Source organism: Sparus aurata, chromosome 6 (assembly GCF_900880675.1).
Source record: "Sparus aurata chromosome 6, fSpaAur1.1, whole genome shotgun sequence".
Classification (NCBI taxonomy): Eukaryota; Metazoa; Chordata; class Actinopteri; order Spariformes; family Sparidae; genus Sparus; species Sparus aurata.
The window spans coordinates 27,011,320-27,037,051 of record NC_044192.1 but is presented as its reverse complement, the minus strand read 5'-3'; the positions used below and the strand labels follow the sequence as shown (position 1 = coordinate 27,037,051).

General features: G+C 41.6%; 2 protein-coding genes and 2 non-coding genes across 4 annotated transcripts; all 4 read right to left on the bottom strand.

Annotated features, from left to right (window-relative positions):
• Nucleotides 1–247: 247 nt before the first annotated feature.
• Nucleotides 248–6,100, bottom strand: nop56 (NOP56 ribonucleoprotein homolog). The gene is made up of 12 exons (XM_030420211.1): nucleotides 5,948–6,100; nucleotides 5,160–5,249; nucleotides 4,952–5,066; nucleotides 4,330–4,494; nucleotides 3,914–4,112; nucleotides 3,148–3,335; nucleotides 2,692–2,843; nucleotides 2,387–2,487; nucleotides 1,704–1,852; nucleotides 1,370–1,491; nucleotides 985–1,104; nucleotides 248–708 (listed from the first exon to the last, which is right to left on the bottom strand). Exons 1-12 carry the CDS (start codon nucleotides 5,948–5,950, stop codon nucleotides 466–468), a joined length of 1,647 nt encoding a protein of 548 aa, XP_030276071.1. The 5' UTR covers nucleotides 5,951–6,100; the 3' UTR covers nucleotides 248–465.
• LOC115584196 (small nucleolar RNA SNORD57) lies at nucleotides 1,180–1,245 on the bottom strand. The gene has a single exon (XR_003984517.1). It is a non-coding gene; the product is annotated as a small nucleolar RNA SNORD57 (small nucleolar RNA).
• Nucleotides 2,918–3,047, bottom strand: LOC115584191 (small nucleolar RNA SNORA26). The gene has a single exon (XR_003984512.1). It is a non-coding gene; the product is annotated as a small nucleolar RNA SNORA26 (small nucleolar RNA).
• Nucleotides 6,101–11,249: 5,149 nt separating the features above from the next.
• Nucleotides 11,250–25,464, bottom strand: LOC115583411 (retinol dehydrogenase 11). Its single transcript, XM_030420212.1, has 6 exons — nucleotides 24,878–25,464; nucleotides 16,506–16,745; nucleotides 16,255–16,344; nucleotides 15,425–15,613; nucleotides 14,755–14,864; nucleotides 11,250–12,086 (listed from the first exon to the last, which is right to left on the bottom strand). Exons 1-6 carry the CDS (start codon nucleotides 25,032–25,034, stop codon nucleotides 11,907–11,909), a joined length of 966 nt encoding a protein of 321 aa, XP_030276072.1. The 5' UTR covers nucleotides 25,035–25,464; the 3' UTR covers nucleotides 11,250–11,906.
• Between the last annotated feature and the right edge of the window lie 268 nt (nucleotides 25,465–25,732).

Genomic DNA, 25,732 nt, shown 5'->3' with positions numbered 1-25,732 from the left:
AAGTTACCATCCTCTTGTCCAAACAAAGCATGATGTACATCTCTCCTGACAACCTGGGATACCATTGCAGGTCCTTAATATAGTGAGATTTTTTTTCAAGTGCATGATATGTGGAGTGAAGTAATTACCAGATAGCTTAAAGTGTTGATGCATCAGTCATAAACATGACAAGACAAAGATCTTTACAGCCTACAGCCTCAGTTTGCAGTCAAGTGAACCTTTGACCTGTAAAACATGACAGACCAGATGCTTTTACCTCAAAAAGGCGTAAATTACAGTTTATTTACAGAACAACAGAAGTTCAGCATCTTCAAGGCACAGTTATATACATTTCTTTGCAGAAAAAAAACCAAAAACAAGACAGTACAACATTAAGCTGCTAACATGAACTCGCTGCAGGTTAAAAGAGTAAAATAAAAATATACTGTACACAAAAAATAAAGATTCAGTCTTTGGCCATATTCTCTAGTCTCCAGCCTCCTTTTTCTTCTTTTTCTTTTTCTTCTCAGATGCAGGCGTTTCTGGGACCTCTTCTGCTGGCTCTTCGTCCACAGCCTCAGCCTTTCGCTTCTTTTTCTTCTTCCCTGGGGTTTCCTCTGCTCCATTCTCTGGAGCAGGGGCCTCCTCTGCTTCGACCTCCATCTCCTCGGCTGCTTGTTTCTTCTTTTTCTTTTTCACTACAGGGGTGTCTGCGTCTCCATTCTCCACCTGCAACCACATTAAAGGAAAAAAAAAAAAAAAAGTTCAGCGATAGATAAAGACAACATGGACGACAGCACTCCAAGCTAGCCTTGAAGTATAATTTATCCTTGGTGTGCTTCTGACGGCAATGTCTGACTCACTTCAGTGATCAAGTCCACTGTTTAGGACCAGCCAATGGTTCGGAGTCAGGCTAATATAGCATGTCGTACACTGAGACAGGACCACGTTGGGGTCAAATCTCAAATCAAAACATGCAGCCACACGGTAAAAATCAAGGCTCACCTCAGCGTCACCGTTGGTTTCACCATTTGCATCCAGCTCTGCCAACTTCTTTTCCTTCTTCTTGCGCTTCTTTTCTTTCTTCTCCATCTTCCGCTTGATCTCAGATGCAACATCAGTAGCCTGGGGGGGGGGGACAGACCGACATGTTAATTACAGTCAGGGGGAAACCAACAGGTTTATCTAAGGAATGATGCTGCGTCAGGCTCATTAAATCAGTGTTTACCCTCAGGGAAGTCAGGGAAAGGCTTGTCATCATTCACAGCATTAGATTTTGAATGCATAAGTGGAGTATAAAAAAACCCCCAAAGATAACAGATCCATGTCCTGCCGAGTATACAACCAGCTTCACACACGCCATGTCTGAAACTTTTTAAATTGAGCTCACCTCTTTAAGAGCCTCTTTCATGACATCGACATTCTTCCGTGGCACATCACCAGTCTCATAGAAAGACAGTCGCTCTTCCACCTGTCCACGCAGCTTGTCTCCAAACACACTTGTGGGAACCTCTGTAAGAAAGTGAACAATCAAAATCAACTTCAGTGCCATCAGGTTACAGCAGGCTTCAAAGCATCTTGACATGTGGCTTTGCTCAGAAATTAGCTTATCAACATCAACCCGAGGGATGAATGCTGTTGACGAAAAATATGAGCATCACTGCAGTTATGCCACAATAATTGTAAGCTATGACAGCATTACTCCAAACAGTGTGATCACTCACCCGAGAAACAGTCAATACGGGAGGCGATTGTGCACTTGTTTGCCAGATATCTGGAGATTCTTCCTTTGTTCTTGGCTGCAGCACGTCCAATGAAGGTCGAGTGGAAGATGAGACCATACTTGGGGGTGTTACCGCGAGTCTTGAGGGCTCTGTGTGAAAATACAACTCATTTCACATTCAGGATGTACAGTTGCAGAAACATTGAAACGTTATCAAAAAGATACATGGGGAAGTCTGAACATAAGTCAAAAGGTGCATCTGTGCTACTGACATGCCCTGTAAGTGCAATGTCCAGACACAAACCAAAGGACTGAAAATCCAGTCATGGCAAAGATGTTCTCTTATGGGTTTAAATTATGGTGTTGTACCAGCATTTTTAACAATGACTGAATGCCCCCCCGGTGAAAGAACTACAACATGAGGGAATAAGAACCAAAACCAGTTTATAATTATTTCTCGGAAAATTTGGGAAAAGTGAACAGTGTGGGGTTTAACTAGCTTTTCAGATTTTCTACCTCAGTGCTGTGAGTAGCTGCTCAGACTGTGGGGGTGCATTAGGGCGAGAGGGATCACTCCAGAGGAGACTTCAGAGTTGTGTGTCTCCTCCAGTCACCCTGCTCTGCTCCAGCCCAGCCCTGCCATCACTGCAACCACTTTCCCCAGCAGGGAGGGTGCCCCAGTACCTGAACAGGGCCTTCTCTGCTCCCAGGATCTGAACGGTGGATGCTGGGTATTTGGCCAGGTTGGTGAGACTGCCAGCATGTGAGATCAGACGAGCTCCTACCTAAAGGAATAGGAAAAGGGGGGGGGGGGTCAGTCACACAGACTAAAATACTCAGCGGTGGGACTTAGAGATTCAATTTACATTGCTTGAGGACCATCAGCACCGGATAGGTTTGTCATCACATTGATTCAGTGGATTGACAGATTTTGGTATAACATCACTGGTCGCATTTATGAGAACAAAACAAATTGAACTTCTATTTACCACTTCTCCGATTAAAGCAGCCAGGTTTGGAGCCACCTGGCTCATCTTGGAGCGGAGGTACTCCTGCAGCTCCAGCCTATATTCAGCCAGAGACACAACACGATTGGAGAATCTCTCTATGTTGATCAGATCGATGGGAGAGATGTCCATACCTGGAAAAGGAACAGGAAAAGGTGTTGAGCATAGATAGACCATTTGCATATAACAACATTTAAATGCAATTCATGTTTGTTTCTCCCGACAGGATCCGCAGTGAGGATTTGTGCCTTCACTACAGGTTTATGAGAGAGCTATTCTGCCCCCCTGTGTTATCACCATGGACAATTGTTGGTCCAAGATGAGCAAAAAGGGGGCAACGTATACGTTGTTGGTAACAGTTGTCTGAGCTTTATAATGAGTGCGATGATCAGTGTATTCACTACTATTTCATGTTTGAAACAATTAGCTTTTGCTGACCCATGGAGGAGCGCGATGCGTCCAGGATGGCCTGAGCTTTGGCACCGTCCATCACCACCTCCTCCAGGCTCGCCAGACTCTCCTCTGACAGCTCCTTCCTGTTTCCAATGAGCTGAGCCAGACGGCAGTACATCGAGTTGTCAGGCACGATCTTAACCAGCTCTGGGAAGTGGTAGCCATACCACTCACTGCACAGACACATGGGAAAGAGTGTTAGAAAAAGTGAAGCCTCTAATCACAACACAAATCAGTGGCGTGCTTGAAGAGTGGCTGAACATGTGAGTCGATGGCACTGATGTCTCACCAAACAACATTGCCCCACCAGACAACAGCTGGCCAAGCAGATGTGAGAGGAGAGGTCGATGTCCCTCCCGTTTCTATACAGCCAGCACTCTACGGTGTGCTGTCTGTGGTAAGCATTAGGAGGATACTCCAAAATGGTGGACACTTGACCAACAGAAAACACACCAAAGAAAAGCCAAACAGACAGGTTACTGACTGTATTACAAAACAAGACAAATGTCTCATGGTTTAAGGGCCAAAAACACTGAAACGTGACAAGCCAATACAAATTAAAAGCTGCTGAGAACTGAGTGTCAGCGTTGCTGATGCTCTCAGAGGAATTAAGACCACACCATTGCCATGCAACACAATGTGACCATCAAATTCAAACCACACACACACACACAAGCACTGAAAAACTGTATGCAGTGCTTTATTCTGTCACATGACAACATTTCAGTTGCATGGTGAGGGAAAGCCTTACCGGACACGCATGGAGAAAGTGTTGATGTCTTTGTCCAGCTGATCCAGCAGAGCGATCGACTGGATGATCATGTTGTCGGCTCTGTTGACATTAAACTTTACTTTGGCTCTGGAGTAACTGTGGCCGAGACCCAGCTGGGCCTTGGAGGCAGCAAGGCCTGATAGACCCTTCACCAGGGAGTGAAAGTGCAGACGCAAACCTGACAGGACAGACAACGGATAAAGGGGGTTTGTTGGAGTTAAGTGGACAGTAGCAGGACAGCATGTGACTGTGGCTGTTCAGATTTTCAGTATAAACCTTCATGTGCTTCAGTATAACAAGATGACATCACAACAGGCCACATCATTTCTAATTTTTTGTGCTCTGGTGACAAACTTCTTGCACCACCATTCTTAAACATGCATGCCTTTCCTCACCTCTGCCTATCTCTGCCACCACCCCACCAGTCTGGATGGAAAGGGTAAATTCTTCTTGTAAAGCTGCTCCGATCTTGGCATCGGAAACCCCCAGCACAGCCTTCTTTTTCCCAGAGAGGGGAAGGTTTGTCTCGAGGAACAACTTCAGGTCAGCATGAACCACACCTGAGAGGGAAAAAACTTCATTGATCTGTATGCACTTGGTAGAATAAAGCTTGGATTTTACTACACAGCAGTCTTCGGGTGGGGGCAAAAACCATGTCAAATGGTGCTAGTGATTTATACTTTTTTCATCAATCTAGCCATGGTATGGTCCGACTTTGGCCACTAGGGCGATTTAACCTCAATTTCAGGTCAGACTAGAGGCATAAAAAATGTTTAAATATTGCCAATTCTACTTAACTTTACACAATGTCATTCTGCATTAAACTACGTTAGGATAATTTTCCAATTCGCGTCTGCATATTCAACCCTCATCGCTGCATTTCAAAGGGCTCTCCTCAGATGTTCAGGATTGATATTAGGCTGTCAGCACAGTAACTCAGTGGATTGACAGATTTAGGAAACATCATTACAGCCGAGGAGACCAACACATGACCAAAACCTTAGAAAACCCACTTGCCTTCTGAGATGGCGTTCATGTTCTCCAGAGCAGCCTGGGCCGACTTGAAGGGGAAGAAGGCAGCCAGGCTCACCATGCTGTTAAACTTCCCAATGCTCAGCACGCTCTCCTCCACCTAAGAAACACACATGGTGGTTATCTCTACTCCATCTACAGATAACAGGTTAAAACTGCAGACAGGAGGGAAGACGGAAGACAGAAGACGCACCTGAGGCAGCAGCATGCCGATCTCCTCCACTTCTTTGACGGCGAACAGCGCGTAGCCTGCCGCATGCTCGAACAACACGTGCAGCAGCACCTGAGGGAGGTGAAAGCGTTGGATTAAGGAGCAAACCAGACAACGACTGAAATAAGGTAATGTTAAAATCGTCGCTGTAACTCATGTACCACGTGTCCACACTTTAGCGTGTCTACCGGACTGCACGTGGTAACCACTGAGGCACGTCGATGCTGGTAGCATCGTAGCTAACGCTAACTTTTGTCAAATCTGCAATAAAATACAGTAACGTTGAGTATTAGTTAGCACTGATTCATATCGGGGCGTAGTGGCCAAATTTGCCGCGAGTTACGTTAATACGCAGCCACGTTGTCGTAAGACGAGCCCACGTGTTGACCTGGGCCCGACGGGAAAGTGCCAGGAAGCCAATTTAAGCTAGCAGCTCTGCTAACACTAGAAAGTAACTCTTCACAAACTAATGTTCGGCTGCTAAAAAAAGTACAACTCGCTGGGTTAACCTGCACGACAGAGTTACAAAGCTGCATAGTTAAACAATACTGCAGTGGAAGTCAGAGTAGTTACAGTAAAATACGCATGTTAAAGCTAATGTTAGCCACATGGGAGGCTAACTGCTCCACTCATGTCTAGGCCTTCAACTGAACAGGGAATATCTGAAAAAAACAAAATCGGATTTTAAAGCGTAGGTAGTCTAACAAGTGCCTTTAACTGCATCTAAATAGAAAAACCTTGCAATTACACCCAAGCAGCACTTCTCTTACCATGACTAGGAAATATCTGCAGCAGCACGCAATGCGTGTCTGCTCTCCTCCTTCACCACGGCAAAAAGACGGCGTCAACACGTTTCAGCAGAATACCACATGACCCAAATACCGCGATACATGGCTGACACCGCGAGACATGGCCTAGGTCTCTCCACCTGCTGCCCGCAGAACAGAATGACACTTTCTAAATAAATGAAAAATTGGGAAAATATTAGATGATAAGGCTCAATTAATTCCAACCAACTGTGTGTCACAGCATTTCTAAATGCTATTCTTTCCTGTCTTCTCTACCTCGTCTGTAGCACTCCAGCTAGAGCCACCCATACATATGTTATACAAGATCTGAAAACTCACACAGGTGTTTTCACTCAACAGGCTCATTATAGGTTGAAAACAGTGTTGTCCTCCTAAACTGGTGCAACAGGAGAGTCAGAGTATCGATATAAACCTTAAGTCTGATCGGTCACCCCATGGTCCAAAGCCTGTTATAGTTACATGTAGCAGAGTTTGGGTCATAAATACTTAATATCAACTTTTATAAACATGAGGTAGTTTTGTGTAACAGCTGGGCTTTGTAGATTTGAGTAAACAGGGATAAACATTAGTAAACAGTGTTTTTGTTGGGAACCAGCCACTCCCAGTCACGGAATAATACACAATAAAGTTCAAGTAGGGTTTTGGGGTGAGTTGAAGGATGCTTAAAGGATAAGTTCACCTTAAATAAAAATTCATTCATTATCTACTCACCCTTATGTGATGGTGAGTCAGGTAAAGTGTTGTAGTCTCTGGAGGCTCTGAGATCACAAATTGTTATGACAATCTTCACTGTAGCTGTTAACCAAATGGTGATAAGGCAAATCCATCTAAACTGGGTGCACAAGCTCAACTTGACGCCCGAGAACAAGTCCCCAGCGACTTCAGTTGTTCAGGAGAATGCTGCAACGCTGCTTTGCTGTGACGCTTCAGAAATGTTTTTCTGGACTACAAAACTTCTCCTGACTTTCTATCGACATTGGGTAGGTAGATTAATTTTAATTTTTGCGTGAAGTTGTCCTTTAATGTGCTAATTGAATTAGATTAAATCTTCGTTTAGTCTATGAAACGCCATTAAATGCATGAAAAAATGTCCATTACAATACTTTGAGTCTAGTGTGACGGATCTAGTCTTTTTTGTCTGACCAACAGCCCAAAAACCCGAAGATATTTTATTTACTATCATTGCAGACGAATAAATTCAGCGCATATTCTCAAATTCTTTAAGGTGGAACCAGTGAATCATTGGCATTTCTTATTTAAAAAGATTTAGTCTTCTACAAAATATCAATTTTACCGTCGATCGACTCATAAATAATCAAAAACACATAACACATGTAACTATATCAGGTTTTGGCTACATGGACAATACTTATTCCTACAATTCTTTGATGGGTTTCTTTATTTTAGAGGGTTGTGAATTTGATGACGATAAGTAAAATGAAGAGCACTAGGCTCATCCTTTCAGTGGAAATCCAAAGCAAGTGCAATCCCTCAGTCAGTGCAGTGAGCAGTAAACAGAACGTCCAGTGGTTCTGGGTTTGTGCTCCAACTGAGTTTGAAATACAACACTGACAATAAGGTAAAAGTACAAGTAAAGTATAATTATTGTAGTACATGCAATTCAAGGTGAACATTCTATAATGAACATTCTTTAAAGAGCTGGAAAATATTACAGGCAGAACATAACATATTATAGGTGATGGAAAATGTGGTGCTGCTAACAGAAGTGCCACAGATGGGCTACAAAGCTGTGACTGTGTACTGTAGAATTCTGGCACTATTTCCAATTGGTCCCCACTGCAGAGCGCTTTGACCCAGCCTGCCAGAACATTTTACCATTATCCAGGAAACCTGTTAAGTGTCAGATTTCACAAAAAGCATCATTAAAGTTCTTTGGAGTGAGGAGGTCTCTAAGGAACGGAAGCATGTAGGTCTGTTTGTGCACAAAATAAATTACTGGCTCGTCATAAATGTCACAGGATGCTTGATATTAGTGTGGAGCAAAGAATTTATGACCGACCTCTTTGGACAGATCCCTTCCTGGCTGCCACACACACACACGCGCGCACACACACGAGCACGTACGCAAGCACGACACACACGCAAACACAAAACAGAAGTCCATTACAATTATCACATTATTTTCCCTCTTCTTTGAATTATTCTTTATATGTTTGTTTGTTTGCCGTCATGTGTGATAATATAAGTATGAAGTCCAATGGCACTCAGCAGAGCGCAGACCTCCGCCAAGGCCCAACAGTCCCCTTTAGATCAATCAAGCCTAACCCAATATCAAACTCAATAGCCCTGTATCACTCTAAATTCAAACCACCCATGGCGGCTTGACCATAATTTAACCCCAACAGATCTAGGATCTGCATCACATTACACTCATCTACACCTTAATTTGATTGATGTTATCTCATCAGGATCTATGTATTATTCCCTGAGAAATTAACAGTAATAACAAAAAACAAAACAAATAAATGCCCTGTCTTGCAATTTTAAAGCTTCACTATGTAGTTTTAGGGAATCACAACAGAAGATCTTTATTGACTTGATTCCTTATGCCTAAACAAACTAAATAGATACCCTCTTTTTTATTTTTAATGACTGAGTAAAAGGAATAAACAAACTGACTTTTAAGGACAACACAATTTCATACTGTTCCACTTTGTTTACATGTGGCGAACAGTGTTCTGGGGACCTTATCTTTCTCTGAGAACAGCTTGTTTATTCAGTTATGGAGAAAACTTTAACATTGTAACTATTCAAAACGGACCAAAAACCTTCTGGATCAGTCCCTCTGTTCGGATCGGCACCAAAAGTAAATGGGGTCCATTGTGGGCGAAGACCCATCCTTCATCCAGGTTTGGTGGAAATCTGTTCAGTAGCTGTTGTGTAATCCTGCTCATAAACCAACCAACAAATGGACAGGGGTGAAAACATGACCTCCGCGGCGGAGGAAGTAAAGGAGGTTGAATACTGATTTCTTTGTGTTTTACGGGGGGCTCATCTATAAACTACCAATAATCACACAAACCTATAGTATGCGTAGAACATCCTGTAATAATGGTCAGACACTGCGAGGTTGCTCATCAAAGTGTCTTTTCGTCAGTCTTGTCAAAGGCCCACATACGTGCAGCACGATGAGCTTACTGCCCCAATAAAAAGCCAGATTCCTGAGATATACGTGTGTTTCCAGGAGCATGGAGAAGAGTGACTGAAGGAGGCTGTTGAGGAGCGGATGTGAGGGAGGACAGTAAAAAAACTCAGGGATCGGGAGAGGGCTTGATATAAAGGCGGACTGCGGGGACGAGCCGACACTCAGACCGGTGCAGCTCTGCTCATCTTAAAGCACACTTCCTTCAGCAACTGACCAAAGCTGACACAGCACGTGAGTAGGGCACGGCTTCTTCTGCTTCTTCTAGCTTTTTCTCCGTAGCTCCTGTCTTCCCCCTCTTTTTGTCGCCGCGTCTCCATTGTCCTGCGCCTGTGAACAGAGCTGTCTTGCTGTTAGTAAGTAAGTCTGGCCTCTTATCCGTCTTGTCAGTGGAGCAGTTTACTTCCATGCCTCTCCCTCGTCCTCCCACCTCTCTCTTTCCCTATCTGCTGTCTATTTGTCAACCTCACCCTTGCATAATGACACGGGATACCCCTCTGTGCTGCTCCCTCTGAACTCACTTATTGTTTCTCACGCGCACACACACACACACACACACACACGCGTTCCACCTCATGTCAAACACTGTAAGTTGACCTATTTCGACTGTTGCCTCTCTTTCCCACTGCTGTAAGTTCCCTGGCCTCGGTGCCATTCACCCCTGTGTATGTGGAAACTTTGACTCCACTGTACGTTTGTATGAGCCTCCACTGTTCTGTCTGCATACCTATGTACAGCATGTGTTTATGCACGCGTGTATGTGTGTGTGTATGTGTCCAGGACAGAGCAAGATGAGCATGCGCGGAGCAGTAACCGGTTGCCTGGTGCTGGCGTGCCTGGTGGCGCTGCTGGCCGAGAGGACGGAGGGACACATCACCTTCTTCAGCCCAAAGGAGATGATGCTGATGAAGGTAGGCAGCTCACGTTTGATTGGACAGCGTGCAGCGGAAGTAGTGAGTGACAGTTCGCCCGATGTCTTTCCAGTGTACTCAGAAAACTTGTGAGTTTTGTCCTGTAACGGGACTGGGTGAGCATCAGTTCTATTATGTAATGTGATGTTGCATAATGAGCTGTTTGTAAAGAAACCGATCTGAAATAATCAGCAAATGTTCTGACTATCAGGTAGTTTTTTTTCAAGCACAATTGGCAAACTTTCCTTTGTTCCAGCCTCTCACTTGTGAGATTTTGCTTCTTTTCTTTGTTTTTTCTTGTGTTTTTTCCTTATGACGTTAGATAAGATTTGAGAAAATTGTTGGACATTTTTCTGTATTTAAAAAAAATAAAAAATAAAATTTCGTGGACCAAACAATTTATCTTTTAGTTGAAAAAACAACTGCCTAAAGATTCTATAATTAAAATTATCATCGGCTGTAGCCCCAGTGGCAAAAAACAGTAACAATATTAAGTAATTTTTTAAAAACATTTTGTCTATTTATCCAACAAAGGAAAGATTATCCCATTAGTATTGCACTTCGGTGTTCTAGTTTTGCAGTTTGCATGATAAAGTTACAGAGATCAAGTGGAGGTTGTCTGTTGTGCCAAATCAAAAGCTGATAAAGTGTACTGATAAGGGATGAATGATGGTATTGTGGCTCCTCATACCTCATTCAACGAACGACTATGTCTGGAGGTTGTAGAAATCCATTCTTTAATGCAGTATAAACGTGTGTGTTTTGTGTGTCTTTGCTGCAGGAGCGAGAAGGCAGAAAGGACATGGAGCCTAGATCGGAGGATGGTCAGTTTGAAGAGGTTACAGTTCAACAGCTTCACCAGATGGAACGTGGCGGAAATCCTGTGAGTGCACACCCACACACACACACACACACACACACAGGCACAACATGTCCTCACTTTGTAAATAGGTCCTCACTCTGCTGGTTAAATAACCCATGCCTGCTTTTACTGCCATTACCACTTCTTTTGTGTGTTTCTCAGGATAAAACAATGGAGATTGCCATACGCCTGGATCACGTGGCTCCGGTGCTTGAGGAGATCATCCATGAAATTGTGGAGGAACGTCAGAAAGGTACAAGCACTTGGGTGGTGGAAGATGCAGCGAGACACATTTGTTAGAGAAAGCCTCTTAGCAGACACACAACATGGCCTTGCATCTTCTTTTTATTATCCAAAGACGATTAGCAGACACACACTTACAAGTGATAGTGCTGTGATCAAAAACACATTTGTTAGCCAGATTGTTCTCTCACTGTCTCTTGTCTCTTGTCTCCGCAGCCAAATAGCGAGGCCTGAAGACGAGAGGGAATGAACGCTGTACAAATTCTTCAAAAAGCACTGAATGCTCACATGTTTTGCTGTGTTTTAATGAATGGAGTCAATAAAGGGAAGTAATTGTACCACTTATTGGAACCTGAGTCGTCATTTCCTGAGGAAGCATGTGAGTGCGAGGTGGCCACATGATGTCAGCACCTCTCTCAGGAAAGTTAACAGCAGTCACATACCTCAGACCGTAGCTCACAGGACCTTCTTACAAAATGACGATTACTCAGACGACACGACTGCTGATGTGACGGCTTCTTCTCAGCGCCAAGTGCTTCACCATTTAAGCCTGACCCACATCAATGCAGGGAAGCACAACAAAGCCTTATCATTTTACAAATATGCAAGATTTGATTAAACTGTGAGTCCTGTAAAAAAAAAACCACGTCCATCTGATAATTTTAAAGGCGCAGCGCAATACGCGGGTGGACTTTGACCCCTTTTTTCTGTTATCAAGCCTCTGTGTGCCTGATAGTCGTTTCACAGCTTTGATGTCAGTCTCTCGCACATCTCAAAGTCCTTGACTGCGAGGGCAGCGTCTCGAGCTAGAGGGGCGGGAAGAAGCAAGGAGCAGTCGCTGTCGATATACTTCCCAGTTATCCCCTCCATTTCTTCTGATACGGCACAGTATATGGAGCTGACAGCACCCTCCTCCGGAGACTGTGAGGGAGACAAAGGCAGTGAGGGGGAGAGGTGAGAGTACAGTCACCAGATATCACAGATGGATACCTCCACATGATGTTTGTGTAATCTCTGCCCTGATGTTTGTCTAGTTTAACCACATGTTGATCATAGTCTGCTCCGGCAGATGCACATCACATATGCCAGTCAGATGAGGCCAAGAGTTGGAATTCAGACGGTGGGAAAGAGAACAGTCCTGTGCAAACACTTGCGACTTAACCCAGATCTGAAAGTGTATGTACCTTGCATGGATGGATTTGAAAGTTTGTATGTGTGTTGTTGGTTACGTGTGACGCACTACGTGAGGCTGTGGGCAGTGGATGCTCGGAAACAAAAGTGTTTGCACAAACACATAACAACAGTGTGATGGGTAAAATACACTGCAGCCTGTTGTTGCAACATCACGTAGACGAAAGTGTGAAGAGGTTTTACACAAACCAAGTTAGCCCACTTTTTTTTAGAGGACGAAACAAAGCTCAACCGTCAAAGGGACAGATAAATCCATGGTTGAGATGGTTGCTCACAGCACCACAAGACTACATTTGAAAAACTCAACAGCAAAGTCTCTTTCTAGAAATCATGACCCAGTGACTCAAGATAATCCACAGATTACAGTGATCCTGTGCAAAGAGAGATTTTGCTTAGAGGCAGTTTCACTTCTAAACAAAATAAACTGGCAGACAATGATAAACCGTTGACTCATTTAAACCTGTTTGACATTTACAGCGCTCAAGATTCTGATCTTGCCTGACTTGGAAGTAATGTGGCTGTCTACCAGACATCAGATAGTACTTTGATGAGTGCGATACTACTAAAACTGCTATCCAATGTGGCTAAAACTATCAAAATAAATTGTAATAAATCTGACTGTCCGCTTTAATTCATTTACATCAACATTATATAAACAGTGTACAAAATGGAGTACTTTTTAAACATAGTCTCACCAACTGTAGGGGTCACAGTTGGTGAATTATGATTGAAAACAACTCTCAACAACCGTCAGACTGAAGCCCCCAACGGCCTTAAAATCCGCACCGACATAAATGAATGTCATCATTACCTTGGTGATTAGCTGCTATAGTAGTAGCTTAGTTGCTCTTAAGCTAAGAGTTAGCAAACCTTTAGCTACATCTCTATTAAGGGTTATGGTCATGTTGGGTAATGTTAGAAACAGACATTTTGATGCGTCTAGGTTACAGGACCAGGAACATCAGCCCTGGATGCTATCGCCATCAGAGTTTAGCCTAATGTTAGCAATGTCCGGCTCTTTATTAGAGTTTATGGAGACATCTTTGCCAGACTTGTCACTCTCATTTTTTGTGGTAGGAGTACTAGAAAAAAGCAGTTTCATAACATGTTTTCTTCAAAGGTTTTAATACCCTTAAATACTACGGCTAACTGACTGTATCCTTTAATACAAGAATAAAGGACTTCCTTATTTCCTCGACATAGATCGTGAGCATCATTGTCTATTTTTTTGGACATACATGCTTAGATTCAGCTGTTGACATTAGTTGACATTGTATCATGTATATAATATTTAATACACATAAGACAATTTTTAAACTTCCTAATTTTTTTATAAATTAGCTTGACACATAAAAAAAAAACTAAGCTAAATTAGCTACGGCTAATTTAATCTGCCAGTGACAGATGTAACTTTAGCAGGTACAATTGACAGTTCTCCAATGTCTGGCTTTCTCTACTTCTGTCTGATATCAAAGACTAACCTATGTACATGCTGGGTTGGAAATTAGGGGACTTAGCGAAGGGCTGCTTCAGAGACTTCTGCAGGGATGACGTTTTGTTGCAGGCTAACCCAGAAATTAGTCTACGGATTTATCAAACTAAACTCTGGATTATCGCCGAAAAAAAGCTCTGTGGGAGACACAAATTTATGGTACGGACACATTTTGTTCAGCACGATAATCTTACTCAAGTAAAAAGGTAACCTCACTCAATGCACAACACTAGCTCTTTAGCATACTTCGATTTAAAATTATCAATCACAGTTCGATAGAGTCTGCTGTTGACGTGATTACTTTTCTGTAGTCTCATATGTTTTAGACTAAACGGCTATAATTCAAACCGGGGTTTAATTGTGTTGTGATGCTTGAGCTGTGTTATGCAGACTTATTCATCTTTAAGAAAACCATTAAAAAACCTGACTGTAACAGGAAACATAAAACCTTTTCCGTTTTAGACAATGGTGGTTTTCCACAATTGCTGTAACAGTTGAACATACAGAACAACAGCCTTATCCTTTAGCTTGTCAAATGCCATCTTCTAACTGGCTGGCTGTGCAAGCTAATGATCCAAACATCATAACTTTACTGCAGACAATTAGACACAATGTGTCAGCCAGATGTTGCATCATGGCCATCCGCATACGCTCATATCAGACTTGAATCTTGGCTCTCTCTTGTTTTTCTAACTTCTGAAGAAACCTGAAACCTGTCTCATTGTTCTAGCGCAGTGTGATCAGTGTGGTAGGTGGTTTAATCAAAGTTCCCGATCGCTCAGTTTACACTCCAGCGCATTTGTATGTTCTTGAGCAGCAGCCAATTGCATTCATGCTAGACAGTACAAAGTGGTAGGGGCATTGCGTGGACTTTGACTCTTCAGTAAAATCTTACATTGTACTCACCTTGAAAAAGAAAAATCCAATGAGGTTGAAAAGACAACGGATCACAAATGGATAGTATCTCATCACTTCGGTCATGACGACACCAGGGTGCACGGAGTTTGCGGTGACATCTGTGTGAACAGAAACACAGATACATAGGTTCAGAGTGCAGACGGAAACAGAAGAACTCAAGGCCAGTCTCAGTAACAAGTTTTTCAAGGCTGACTTTCCCCTGTAATTGGTTTCTTTTTTCCGATGACTCAAAAGCGGAAAATTCGTTTCAGCTGCAAGGCTGTGCTAAGAGCTAGAACACCCGATTGACATCATCTGTGTCCTTTGTAGAGACTGACTGTAGGTTCAAAGGACAAAGTCTCATTAGTCTGAAAAATGTATCTGTTTTATACAACAGATTATACAGTCTGTCAAGCCTGACGTGTGATAAACTGAGACAGGAGCTGGCAAGCTCAGATATGCATAAACAGACTTGTTCTTGGGAGCTGAAGTTCATAAAATAGGTCACATATGGTGGTGCTAAAGAAGCAGAGCTATGAGCAGAATTTTTTTTTTCCTCTGAAGAGGACCTTTGAGGTCAGTATCCATTCATCTTCATTGCTTTTCTCCATCCTCTGCAGCACTTATTCAACAGGACAGACCATGCATTAGTTATATTACTGATCATGAGAATCTGTACCTGTCCCTTGTAGCCTGCGGGCCAGCTCATTGGTACAGATGATATTGTGCAGCTTAGTGTTGTTGTAGACTTTATCCATGAAATAAGTGAGGTTCTCGCCACGAAAGTGAGCAAAGTCCACTTCACCCTTCTTGTGGTTCATTGAGCTGACGGTGACAATACGTGCCGGAGCCGAACGCTTGATGAGGTCTTAAATGAAACAGTGAGCGGTGAGAAGGTTAGAGAGCAAGAGAGACAACACACTTTTCATGGCAATGGTCCCCTGGCAACCCCAAGAATAAACTACAGTAAGAAACAACCATCACCGCTAATTGTTAACCACTTTTTCCCAAAATGTTGTGACCTATGCAAAGGAGGTTAAGTTTTTTGCCATGTCTGTTTGTTTGTTGGTTGGTTGGTTGGATTGTCGACAAGATTACACAAAAACTTCTTCAAAGATCTCCGTGAAACTTGGATGGAGGATGGTTCGTTGTTGGATGTGCAATTAATGTCATTGGGGAAACAAAACAGGTTATCATTATTTCAAGGAAGAGTTCATTAAAACATTTGCATATTGTGTAAAATGAAAAACAGACATACAAATTTCAAGTCCATAATGGTGTTGAAACCAACCAGGTAACTGTGACACCAATAATAAAAGCTTAATCATTCAAACTTTCTACTACTTGTTAGTCTGTGTCTGCTTCATATGTGTTTGCCTACTTCAGATTGACTAACAGGGTCCAAATTTGTGAAAAAAAATCTGGGAAAATTCTAATGATAGAATAAACCGACTGTGGTAACCCAGTCCATAGGATTAGAGTTAAAGAGATATTAAATAAGAGTCTCACCCAGCAGCAGGTTGGTGAGAAGAAATGGTCCCAGTACGTTCGTGGCAAAAGACATGTCCAACCCATCTTTGGTTATCTGCCTGGGTAAACCTTGTGGTGGGATTTATAAAATGTGAGATGAAGTTACATTTCATAAATTAGATTAGAACAGAATTCCGTTAAATCTCTTTGATATTCGGGGTCCCCAAAATACAAAATAGCCCAGTGCAGTTTTGAAACAAATGATTCAATTTCTGCTGCGCATGTGTTACCTGATACCGCTGCGTTGTTGACGAGGATGTGGAGAGCTTTCTCCTCCTCAAGAATCCCCTTGGCAAATTCCCTGACAGAATCCAGAGAGGACAGGTCCACCAGGCGCAAGTGGACGTCAGGGTTTCTCGTTTTCTCCCTGATCTCTTTCAGTGCTGCTGACCCCCTGGCCTCGCTCCGACAGGCCAGGATAACACGGGCCCCCCGACGTGCAAAGTCCAGGGCAATGAACTTCCCGATTCCTAAAGTGGGAGAAGGCATAAATCAATTTGCTCTACTTGATAAAGCACATAGTGATAAAGAAAGAGGCGACATCGTAAAATAGAGGAAACACAAACGCACTGAAGACAAGCAAATACTGACATACTGAATGTTTGGATCTTATAGTAAACCTTGACTTCTGAAACCAAAGCTCTGTTTGCAGTTTGAAGTTGGGGCATGTGGTCTGTGGCACAAAAGCAAAAGCTTAAAGTTCCTGGAAACCATAACTAAGGCCTCGACAACAACACAACAGGAACCTCGTGGTTTAAATCTCGCTCTTTTTTTGGTGAATTCTGAGTGTTTCCATGTGTTTGTTATGGTTCTGATGAGCCATTTTTTCTCTGGTGACTATATAGGATGTGTTGGAATAATTACTTAACATGCTTTGTTCTATCTGGTGCAGATGGCTTCGTAGAGAGGATCCCAATTTTTCTCAACCATCAACTTTTTTGCAAAACAGAAAACAGCTGGCTGCATGCGCTCACTGATGATCATTCCTTACTTACTGCTAAACTGCTGTCAGAGTCATAACCTGGAGATGTGTCAAATAAAGGTGACCTGTTATGCTGAAGCTGTATTTCCCTTAATTCAGTGTTTGTATATGTTCTGGTGTGTGTAAAAGATCTTGAAATTTAAAAAGGCAAAGAGAAAGAATAAGGAGCTAAAGCAGAGCGATTCTTACACCATGAATAAGCTATGTCACAATAACTGATGTCCAAGAGATCAAAACATTCCTGACAATCTTGTTGGCCACTCTATAATGTTTAAATCAAAGCAGACTAACTCAATATTGGTATGAAGAGTAACTGGCAGCAGAGTATAGCAGCATGTCTATGGTGGTGGGAAACACTCCTGATCACGCTTCTCTCATTATCTGGTCAACAAAACATAATCTGTCTCTAATCAAGTGAGTTTTCATTTTTGTGTCAGGTGAAAATAAAAACAGTGTCTGTTGTCATGCCTTCCCAAGAAGTGGTGTGATTGCTTGGTGAGGGGGTGCAGTGCTGCCATGCTGTGAAAGAAGGAGATGTGGGGCAGCTGATAAGAAAAAGAACAGGAAATGTCCTTGGAAAAGGGTTTTGCAAGCTTGCATGTTTATCCTAATAACTGTAAAGTGTTTTTCTTAGATGTGTTTAGACTGATTGAGCTGTGTGGAAATGACTAAATCGCCGTTGTGGGTTGTTATAGGCTCAGCGGTAAGTGGATTACCAGATGGGATCCACCCAGTCTGGAAACACTGCCTGTGTGTTTTAGAAGGAATTTTAAATGGGTAACAAGTATTTTAACACTTTGGAATTTCTTGGCAATTAATTCATCATTGTTGTTAATCACAGACTGAGTCAAGGTACTTTGTAAATCACTGAACTGATACATGAGAGACATGCTGCTTGGGTTTTGTACATATTCTGCTGCAGCACACCATCAACGCAACAATCATCAGGGCAAACTACTTTACACTGCTGTGTGTGCACACTTTACTTTTGTGCACGATTAAATATAACTACACATCCCTTCTTATAAGAAGAGAGGTTAATACCACAACATGCACAACTGCCTTGTGCTAACGTCAATTATATTTTTATCCAGTCTCAATAACCACACAGTTCCTTCTGTGGTATGACAAGAGCAGACAAATAGCTTTTGTGTGGCACGAACAACAGTGATCATACCCTGACCAACCTGTTACACTACATTGCGATGCATAGTTTTAAATCACCACGGATGTTAAGCTATTGGTTTGGCTTGATTGGTTGAAGGTGTGGCGTAGGCCAAGGATGAACCCATTATCACTCTGTTAACATTGTGAAATAGGGCATTCGGCCTTACACAAATGCCATGCAACTTAAAAATCCTGATGTTTTTACAGTTTAATAGCGACAAGACAAATTCCAGAGATACAATGACTCCACATCTCAATCCCCATTATTGGGACATTAACCAGTCATCCTCTGTGGTAGCCTACACATGCAACTGGGCAAGATATCAATATTGTATATTTAGATTTTGGATGTCATTATGTCATGAAATGGTGTCAGTGTTGTATTTTCTGGGTTTTAAAGGCGGCTTTACACTAAAGTGACGTTATCTTGTAAACTTACCAGGCTGTTCTGCTTCTACTAAACCATTATATCCACATTACTGATGATCATTTATTAAAAATATCATTGTATTAGTACCAATAGTCATCCCCACAGTATCGATATCGCAGTATTTAGTAAAAAAAAATATTTTGGTATTTGATTTTGTCTCCCAGCCCGGGCATTTGTGAACTGCTTTTGAGGAGATTTAAAAATATCATGATACATACTGTGTATTGTTAGATTTATGCATTTTAATCTTAGCTGTCTGAGTATTGCTTGACCGCTGTGACGAATCATTATGCACTTATGACCACCTGACCCTAAATTACTGTGCACTTATATTCACCCGCCTGATTTATGCACCGCAGCTGTACATATCTTGTTGATAAATGAGAATGGTTGTAAGCATTAATCGTTTTTATGAGGGGTTAATACATTGGAGAGGAAAGCCAGGGAATGAGAGAGAGCACAGCTGCATTCATGGTGGACAGGCCAAGGTTAAAGATAACACTTGTTTAGCCCAGCAGTATTGAGGCTAGACTTAGGGAGTCAGCCAAGAAACTTAAAGAAGTGCAGGATGAGCAGGAAGACAAGAAAGGGAGGTTTTTTTTCTCAACAGGGCGCTGTCTCCATGGAGTGAAGGGTGTCACACAGCGATGAGGTTTGTCTCGTTCTGGGTTTTTTGTTTTGTGGCTTTCTGTTTTATTTTGAAAAGTAACTCTCCTCTCATTTCAGGTCACTTGCCCTTCCTCATGTCCCCCTGATTCCTGATTGTGTCCACCTGTTCCCCGTTACCCTCATGTGTCTTATAGTCTGCGTCTCCCTTTGCCCTGTGCCAGAGTGTCTCGTTCTGTCGTGTACCCCATCCCTTTGCCACAACTCTCGTCCCGTCCAAGTCGTGATCACTTGTTGGTATTTCTGTATTATTTTGCCTCTTTACGAGTGATTTTTTGTTTCATAGTTTTATAGCGCAGCTCTGTCTCGCAGTTTATGTTTATAGCCTTTTCTTTCCTCCTTTGGAATGATCCTTTGTTTTGTAGTGCAGTTAGATCGTAGTTTTGGTTTGCCTCCTGTAGAGTGATTTTGTTGTTGTTACCCTTTTCTCTAGTCTGAGTTTCCCTCCTTTGGACCGGTTTGTTTTATCAGGAGTTTGTTTCTTTGCCTCCATTTTCGGAGTGTTTTTGTTTCTTTGTTAGTCTGCTCTGATCCAGTTTAGATTATTTTTCACTGCCTGTTCTTTTGTCACTCTGCCAAAGAGCTTTAGAGTTTTTTAAGAATAAAAGCCTGTTTATCTGATCCCACTCTGCATCTGAGTCCTCCTTCTATCCCAGGCCTGACAAAGGGGCTGGGACAAGCTGCAACCAACTATGGGAGGTCGAAGTCTAAACTACGGCTCCACCCCACCTGTTAACCAATAAAAGTTATTCACCTTATCTATCTGCTTTAACCAGTGAGAAAGTATACATCTTCTGTAACTGAACATATAAAACACATGGCAGAGAGAAAATGCATCTTTTTCTGGGCGATTGGTTGCAGTTAACAGCTTTGCTGCCTGCAATTTTAGCAGAGAAATTAACAATTTAACAGAGAAAGTCCTTGATCGATAAAGCTTTACTTAATGATACATATTTAAATAAATGGTAAAAAGTACGTTTTTTTGTCTTCTGTCAAATAAACGAACACACCTGACAGTTTCACAGTATAGCCTAAAAATATTACAATACACATGGCTGGCACATGTAGCTGGTTAAACTCCATACATATGCCATCTTCTCTCTATTGTTCTGTGTTTGAGGAGCTCAGAACTCAACATCATCCGGAAAGCAACACAGTTGTGCAGCTACATGTAATTGCATAGGTAATTTTGTCTTTTTGTCTGGTCAATCACACATCCTGCCATCACTCTAGGAATTTGATACAAAAGCAGAAAGCCAGTTAAATATTATTTATATTACAGAAAAAGGAAGTTGTATTTACTTCAGTCCCACTTTGAAGTTAAATTTACACTCCTTAATGCAACACAGCAACCTATTGACATTTTGATGTTTCCTTTAACCTTTATTGTTGAGGGTAGTGTCACTCAGAGCAATGCTCTCTTTCCAGGAACAGCCTGATCACATTCACACAGTTGGAAGCCAGCCTGATCTGCCAGCCACTGAGCGGCTTCGCTGGAGTGATTGGGGTTAAGGGCCTCACTCAGTGGGCGCCTCGGCGGTGGTAATGAGGAAGTGGGCAAGCTCTGCCTTTCACCCTGATTCACCCTACTGAATGAATGACTTTTATTATTATGTCATGCATACATGTTTGCCCAGCCCGCATGGGCTTATAGGGCACCAAAAAAAAGAAAGAACCAAACCAGATCCAGAGCACAACAACATCAGCACAACAACATCAGCACATAAAAAAATAATTAAACAAATGTACATGTCTTCTTTTCCAGGCTTGAGAAATAAAGCTAGCAGTTTTAAACACATTGAAATTAAACAACCACTCCAGCTTCTGCTCATCAGAGCACCAAAATATTTCAGGGTTTTGTCCATAGATTTCATGAAATAATACCTCTCTCAAATCGTCATACTTTGTACAGTATAAAAGGAAATGAGACTCACTCTCTACTTCATCTAGCTCACACATTTCAAATATTCTATTCTCCTCGGGAATATTTTTATAGCCAAAGGAAGAATACCAGATCTCAACTGTGCAACTAAAGATCTTTGACTTCTTTGTAAACGTGATGTAACATATAATTCAGGTCCAAAATTAGATTTAATCTGCATATATGTCCTTAATTTTGGCTTTAATAGGACATTTTCAAACCATTCCTCTTCAAATTTCAATAGAAGCTTATTTTTAATTTAGTTAATGTTACAGCACAAATTATTCCTATAAATATACACCGTATCCACCTCCTCAAAAATAGAGTAAATTTCTTTTGACCAGGGGGATCTATGCAATTTACTCCATATAAATACTTTTTTATTTATTCTATCCTCTGCCATTTTGTTTAGTCAATTCCATAGTCAAATCATCTCACATTTTCTTTGTACACATTCTGGAATCCAGCCCATATCTCCTTCTATTGCTGGAATTGGCGCAAATTTATGGTCACTTAAAAAATATCTTATAGCTCTATTCTGTATAGTATCTATAACTTTGGACTCTTTAAATCCCCACACTCCTGCAGCATAATTCAGTATGGGAGAGACGCATGCATTATACAGTTGAGTATATGTAAAGTAACCCAAATCATTACAAACTTTCATTTTATTAATAACTGATCCCAAAGCTCTCCCAGCTGAATCAGCAAGGTACCCAAAACCAGTTTCAAATGTCAAAAAATCATCCAGAAGGAAAACTAAATATTTATATGAGCTAACATATTCCAAGGGAACTGAATCAAAATAGAATTTTTGTTTACTTCTTTCCATGCCTTTGTTTCTAAAATGCATTATCTGTGTTTTGCTCTGATTTATCACCAATCTCCATTTATGACACCAGGAACTAACCAAATTTAGCATATTTTGTAAATCAGACTCAGATTCTGCCCGTAAAATAATATCATCTGCGTATAATAGAATACCTAAGTAAGTGTCATCCAAACATACACCCAGATTATTTTTCTTAATCTGTAGAGCTAAATCATTCACAAACAATGCACAAAGTGTTGGAGAAAGAATATCACCTTGTTTCACACCAAAAGGGGTTTCAAACCAATCAGTATACAAATAATTGATCTCAACACAAGCAACTGGGCTACCATACAGACTCTGAATAGCTTTGTAGAATCTACCATCCACCCCTACTTCCATCAGTTTAAAGGGAAGTAAATCTCTATTAATCCAATCGAATGCCTTTTGGAAATCAACAAAGCATGAGAAAGTGGGTTTACCTGTGGCGATTGTAGCTCTAATAATAGTTGACACTGAATGAATATGGTCAACACAGGCGCGATACTTTCTAAACCCATTCTGCTCATCAACAAGACACCGTTTCATTTCCAAATATCGAATAAGCCTATAATTCAGTATATTAGAATATACCTTATAAACTGTACTTAGGAGACTGATGCCTCTGTAATTAAGAGGTATTCTCGGATCATTCTTTACTGAATTTGGGATAGGTTTTATGATAGATTTATACCATAGTGATGGAATTATACCATACTCAAAACATGTCTGAAACAGGCAAAAGGCACTTCAAGGAGATATGGAGATTTCAGGGCTTCATTTGGGATGCCTTCTATGCCAGGTATTTTCTTCAGTTTTACTTTGTCCAAAGCTTTTTTAACTTCTTCTAAAGTAATATCCTGATTCAAAAATGTATTTACACTATAGCCTGGCATATCCATAGCCAACTCCATCATACATTTTGAATCACAAACATTACTTAAGAACAGGTCATCAAAACCAGGTGGAATAAGATGCCCTGAAAATGTATTTGCAAAATCTGTTGTCCATTTCTCAAGCACAAGCTCTTTTTTATTTTCAGTGACACCATTATCTAATAAGATCTCCATTGGTATTTTCTTTAGTTTCTTAGGACCTCATTTATTAATTTCTTTCCAAAATTGTTGTGGATTTTTACTTTGCAATCGGTCAATCTGTAATGCTTGTCCTCTTCTAAACTGTCTTTTATAAAATCTGACTCTCTTATCAAAGTTAGACTGAGTCTGTAGTGATCTTTAAGTTACTTTCTAATAGCTGGATCTTTACATTTCAAAAATTCACTCTCAGCCTGTCCCTTGTCATTCAGAAGTTTTTTGAGTTCTGCATTCCAATATGGTTTATTCCTATACCCACTTTGAAATGTATTCCTCCCTGGCCAGATAAAGATTTTCTTGATAAGCGCTTATTCATTTCCCTATCCATTATATCACAAAATAATCCATACCAGTTATATTACTTTGCGTTATCACACGACCTTCTAAGTTACCAATAAGTTCCAACAAAGCCATACGACACATTAGATGAAAGAAAGTTGTCTGGAAATATTCTAGGTCGTCTTTTTAGATAAATGAATCCCAGAATCAGTTTCAGAAGAACAAAACTCAATAGCAGCATTAATTTTAAACTTAAACATTAACAGAGAATGGTCCTGTAGCCTACTTTTTTCTCCAATAAGGTCAATACAAACAGGATTGTTGCTCAAAATCTCAGATGGAGTCCAAACAATCGTGAGGGGTTATTATATAGTCCACCACTGCTCTACCTCTTGATGATAGAGATGTAAAATTGTCAGTATCAGGATTTATTCTGCCATTTAGGACACAGCATTTACAATCCCTGAGAAATTCAAGGGCTGATTCTCCGTGACTGTTCATGCTTAGGTCTATGGCCACTCGAGGTGGGACATTATCAATATCCCCAATACAGTCATCTTTATTTGAAATACGACTGTTGAAGTCTCCGCATAAATAAATGACAATTATAATTGCATGTTCACTTATTGTATTTACCTTTTTATTATATTGTGTTTTTTTGTAATATTACTGTCCTCTGGATGCTGTGGCAAAGAAATATCCCCGTTTGCGAGACAATAAAAGAATTCCGATTCTGATTTTGAATTATTTGTCATATATTCTAACTGCTCTTGATATGATACCGCGACCGTTTTATTCTGCAATGCAGTAGCAGGCTTGTGGTCCTGACTAACCTTCAGGGAAAGTAAAAGAAAATTGTGAATTCATTCGATAGTTATCATTTGTTCTACTCTACTTTCTATTTGCCTCAAACTTTCTTAGCCATGACGGGAAATAATGCACAGAGGAAATGTGCTATTAGTAAGTCCTATGGAATGTCCTCTAAATCCCCAGAGTGCCTGCTGTTCAGGGACACACTGGGCTTCATTATTACTGCCACATCAAAACGTACATGAACACACAGCCAGTTTTAATCCAGCTGGCCTCCAGTGTTGGTGCCACATTCAAAGCGAGATTAGCGGTAACGCGTGTGATCGCAGCCCTGCACTGTACTAGTAGATCAGCGGCGGTGTCTCCCTGCACTCGGGTCAGAAGCAGGGTGAGTGTGACCGACCTGTGTTGGCTCCCGTCACTATCGCAGTCTTCCCGGCGAGCCGCGCGCTGCAGGCTCGCGGATCCCAGCGCGCTCTCCTCTGTAGGCGCACGACGATCGCCAGCAGCGCCGCGGAGACAGCCCACACCGGGTGACCGAGCACATCCAGCAGGAACATCTCAGCGTCCGATCAGCGTCTGACATGTGCTGAGCAGTGAACGGTCAGCGGGAACCGGCTCCTGGTTCAGAGTAGGTGTGCCCGAGAAATGAAATCACATTCCACTATAAACCTGCTGCTGGGCGTTCATGGAGGCAGTGGCATGGTCCGTGGGATGCGTCAGAAAACTCTTTGACGTGCAGCGGAAACATCTGGTGGTAATCATGAGCTATAGCCAATATATAAAAACTTTTGACGTCAATGAAATCTGAAAACACATATCATTGCCATGCGGGTTCAGCGATCTGGAGAAACTTGTTAAATATTGCTGAAGTAGTAACTGTCCCCATGAAACTGTGCAGCGTGGTGATGACGGCTCGCAGGCATGCACACTCGTCCTCAGAGATGTAATGGGGATTACTGAAACATGTCAACTAGTGGCAGTTACTAGTTACCTCGTTAAGAAGTAATGAAACCACCTTCCTGATTACTAACACCCAAAAGTGACTCAGATAAGACACATTAGTTACATTTGTCTACTTTAAAAAGCTGCTCTTGGGTTTGTGTCCATTTGCATCACATTGACATCACTGAACTCTACACAAACAAAGATATTCGCTCAATACCTACTTATTAAACCCTGGACTGAAAATAAACATAAAAATATCACATGCCTGCAGATCTGTTTACTGAAAACAGAGCTGCAAGACTAGACAACG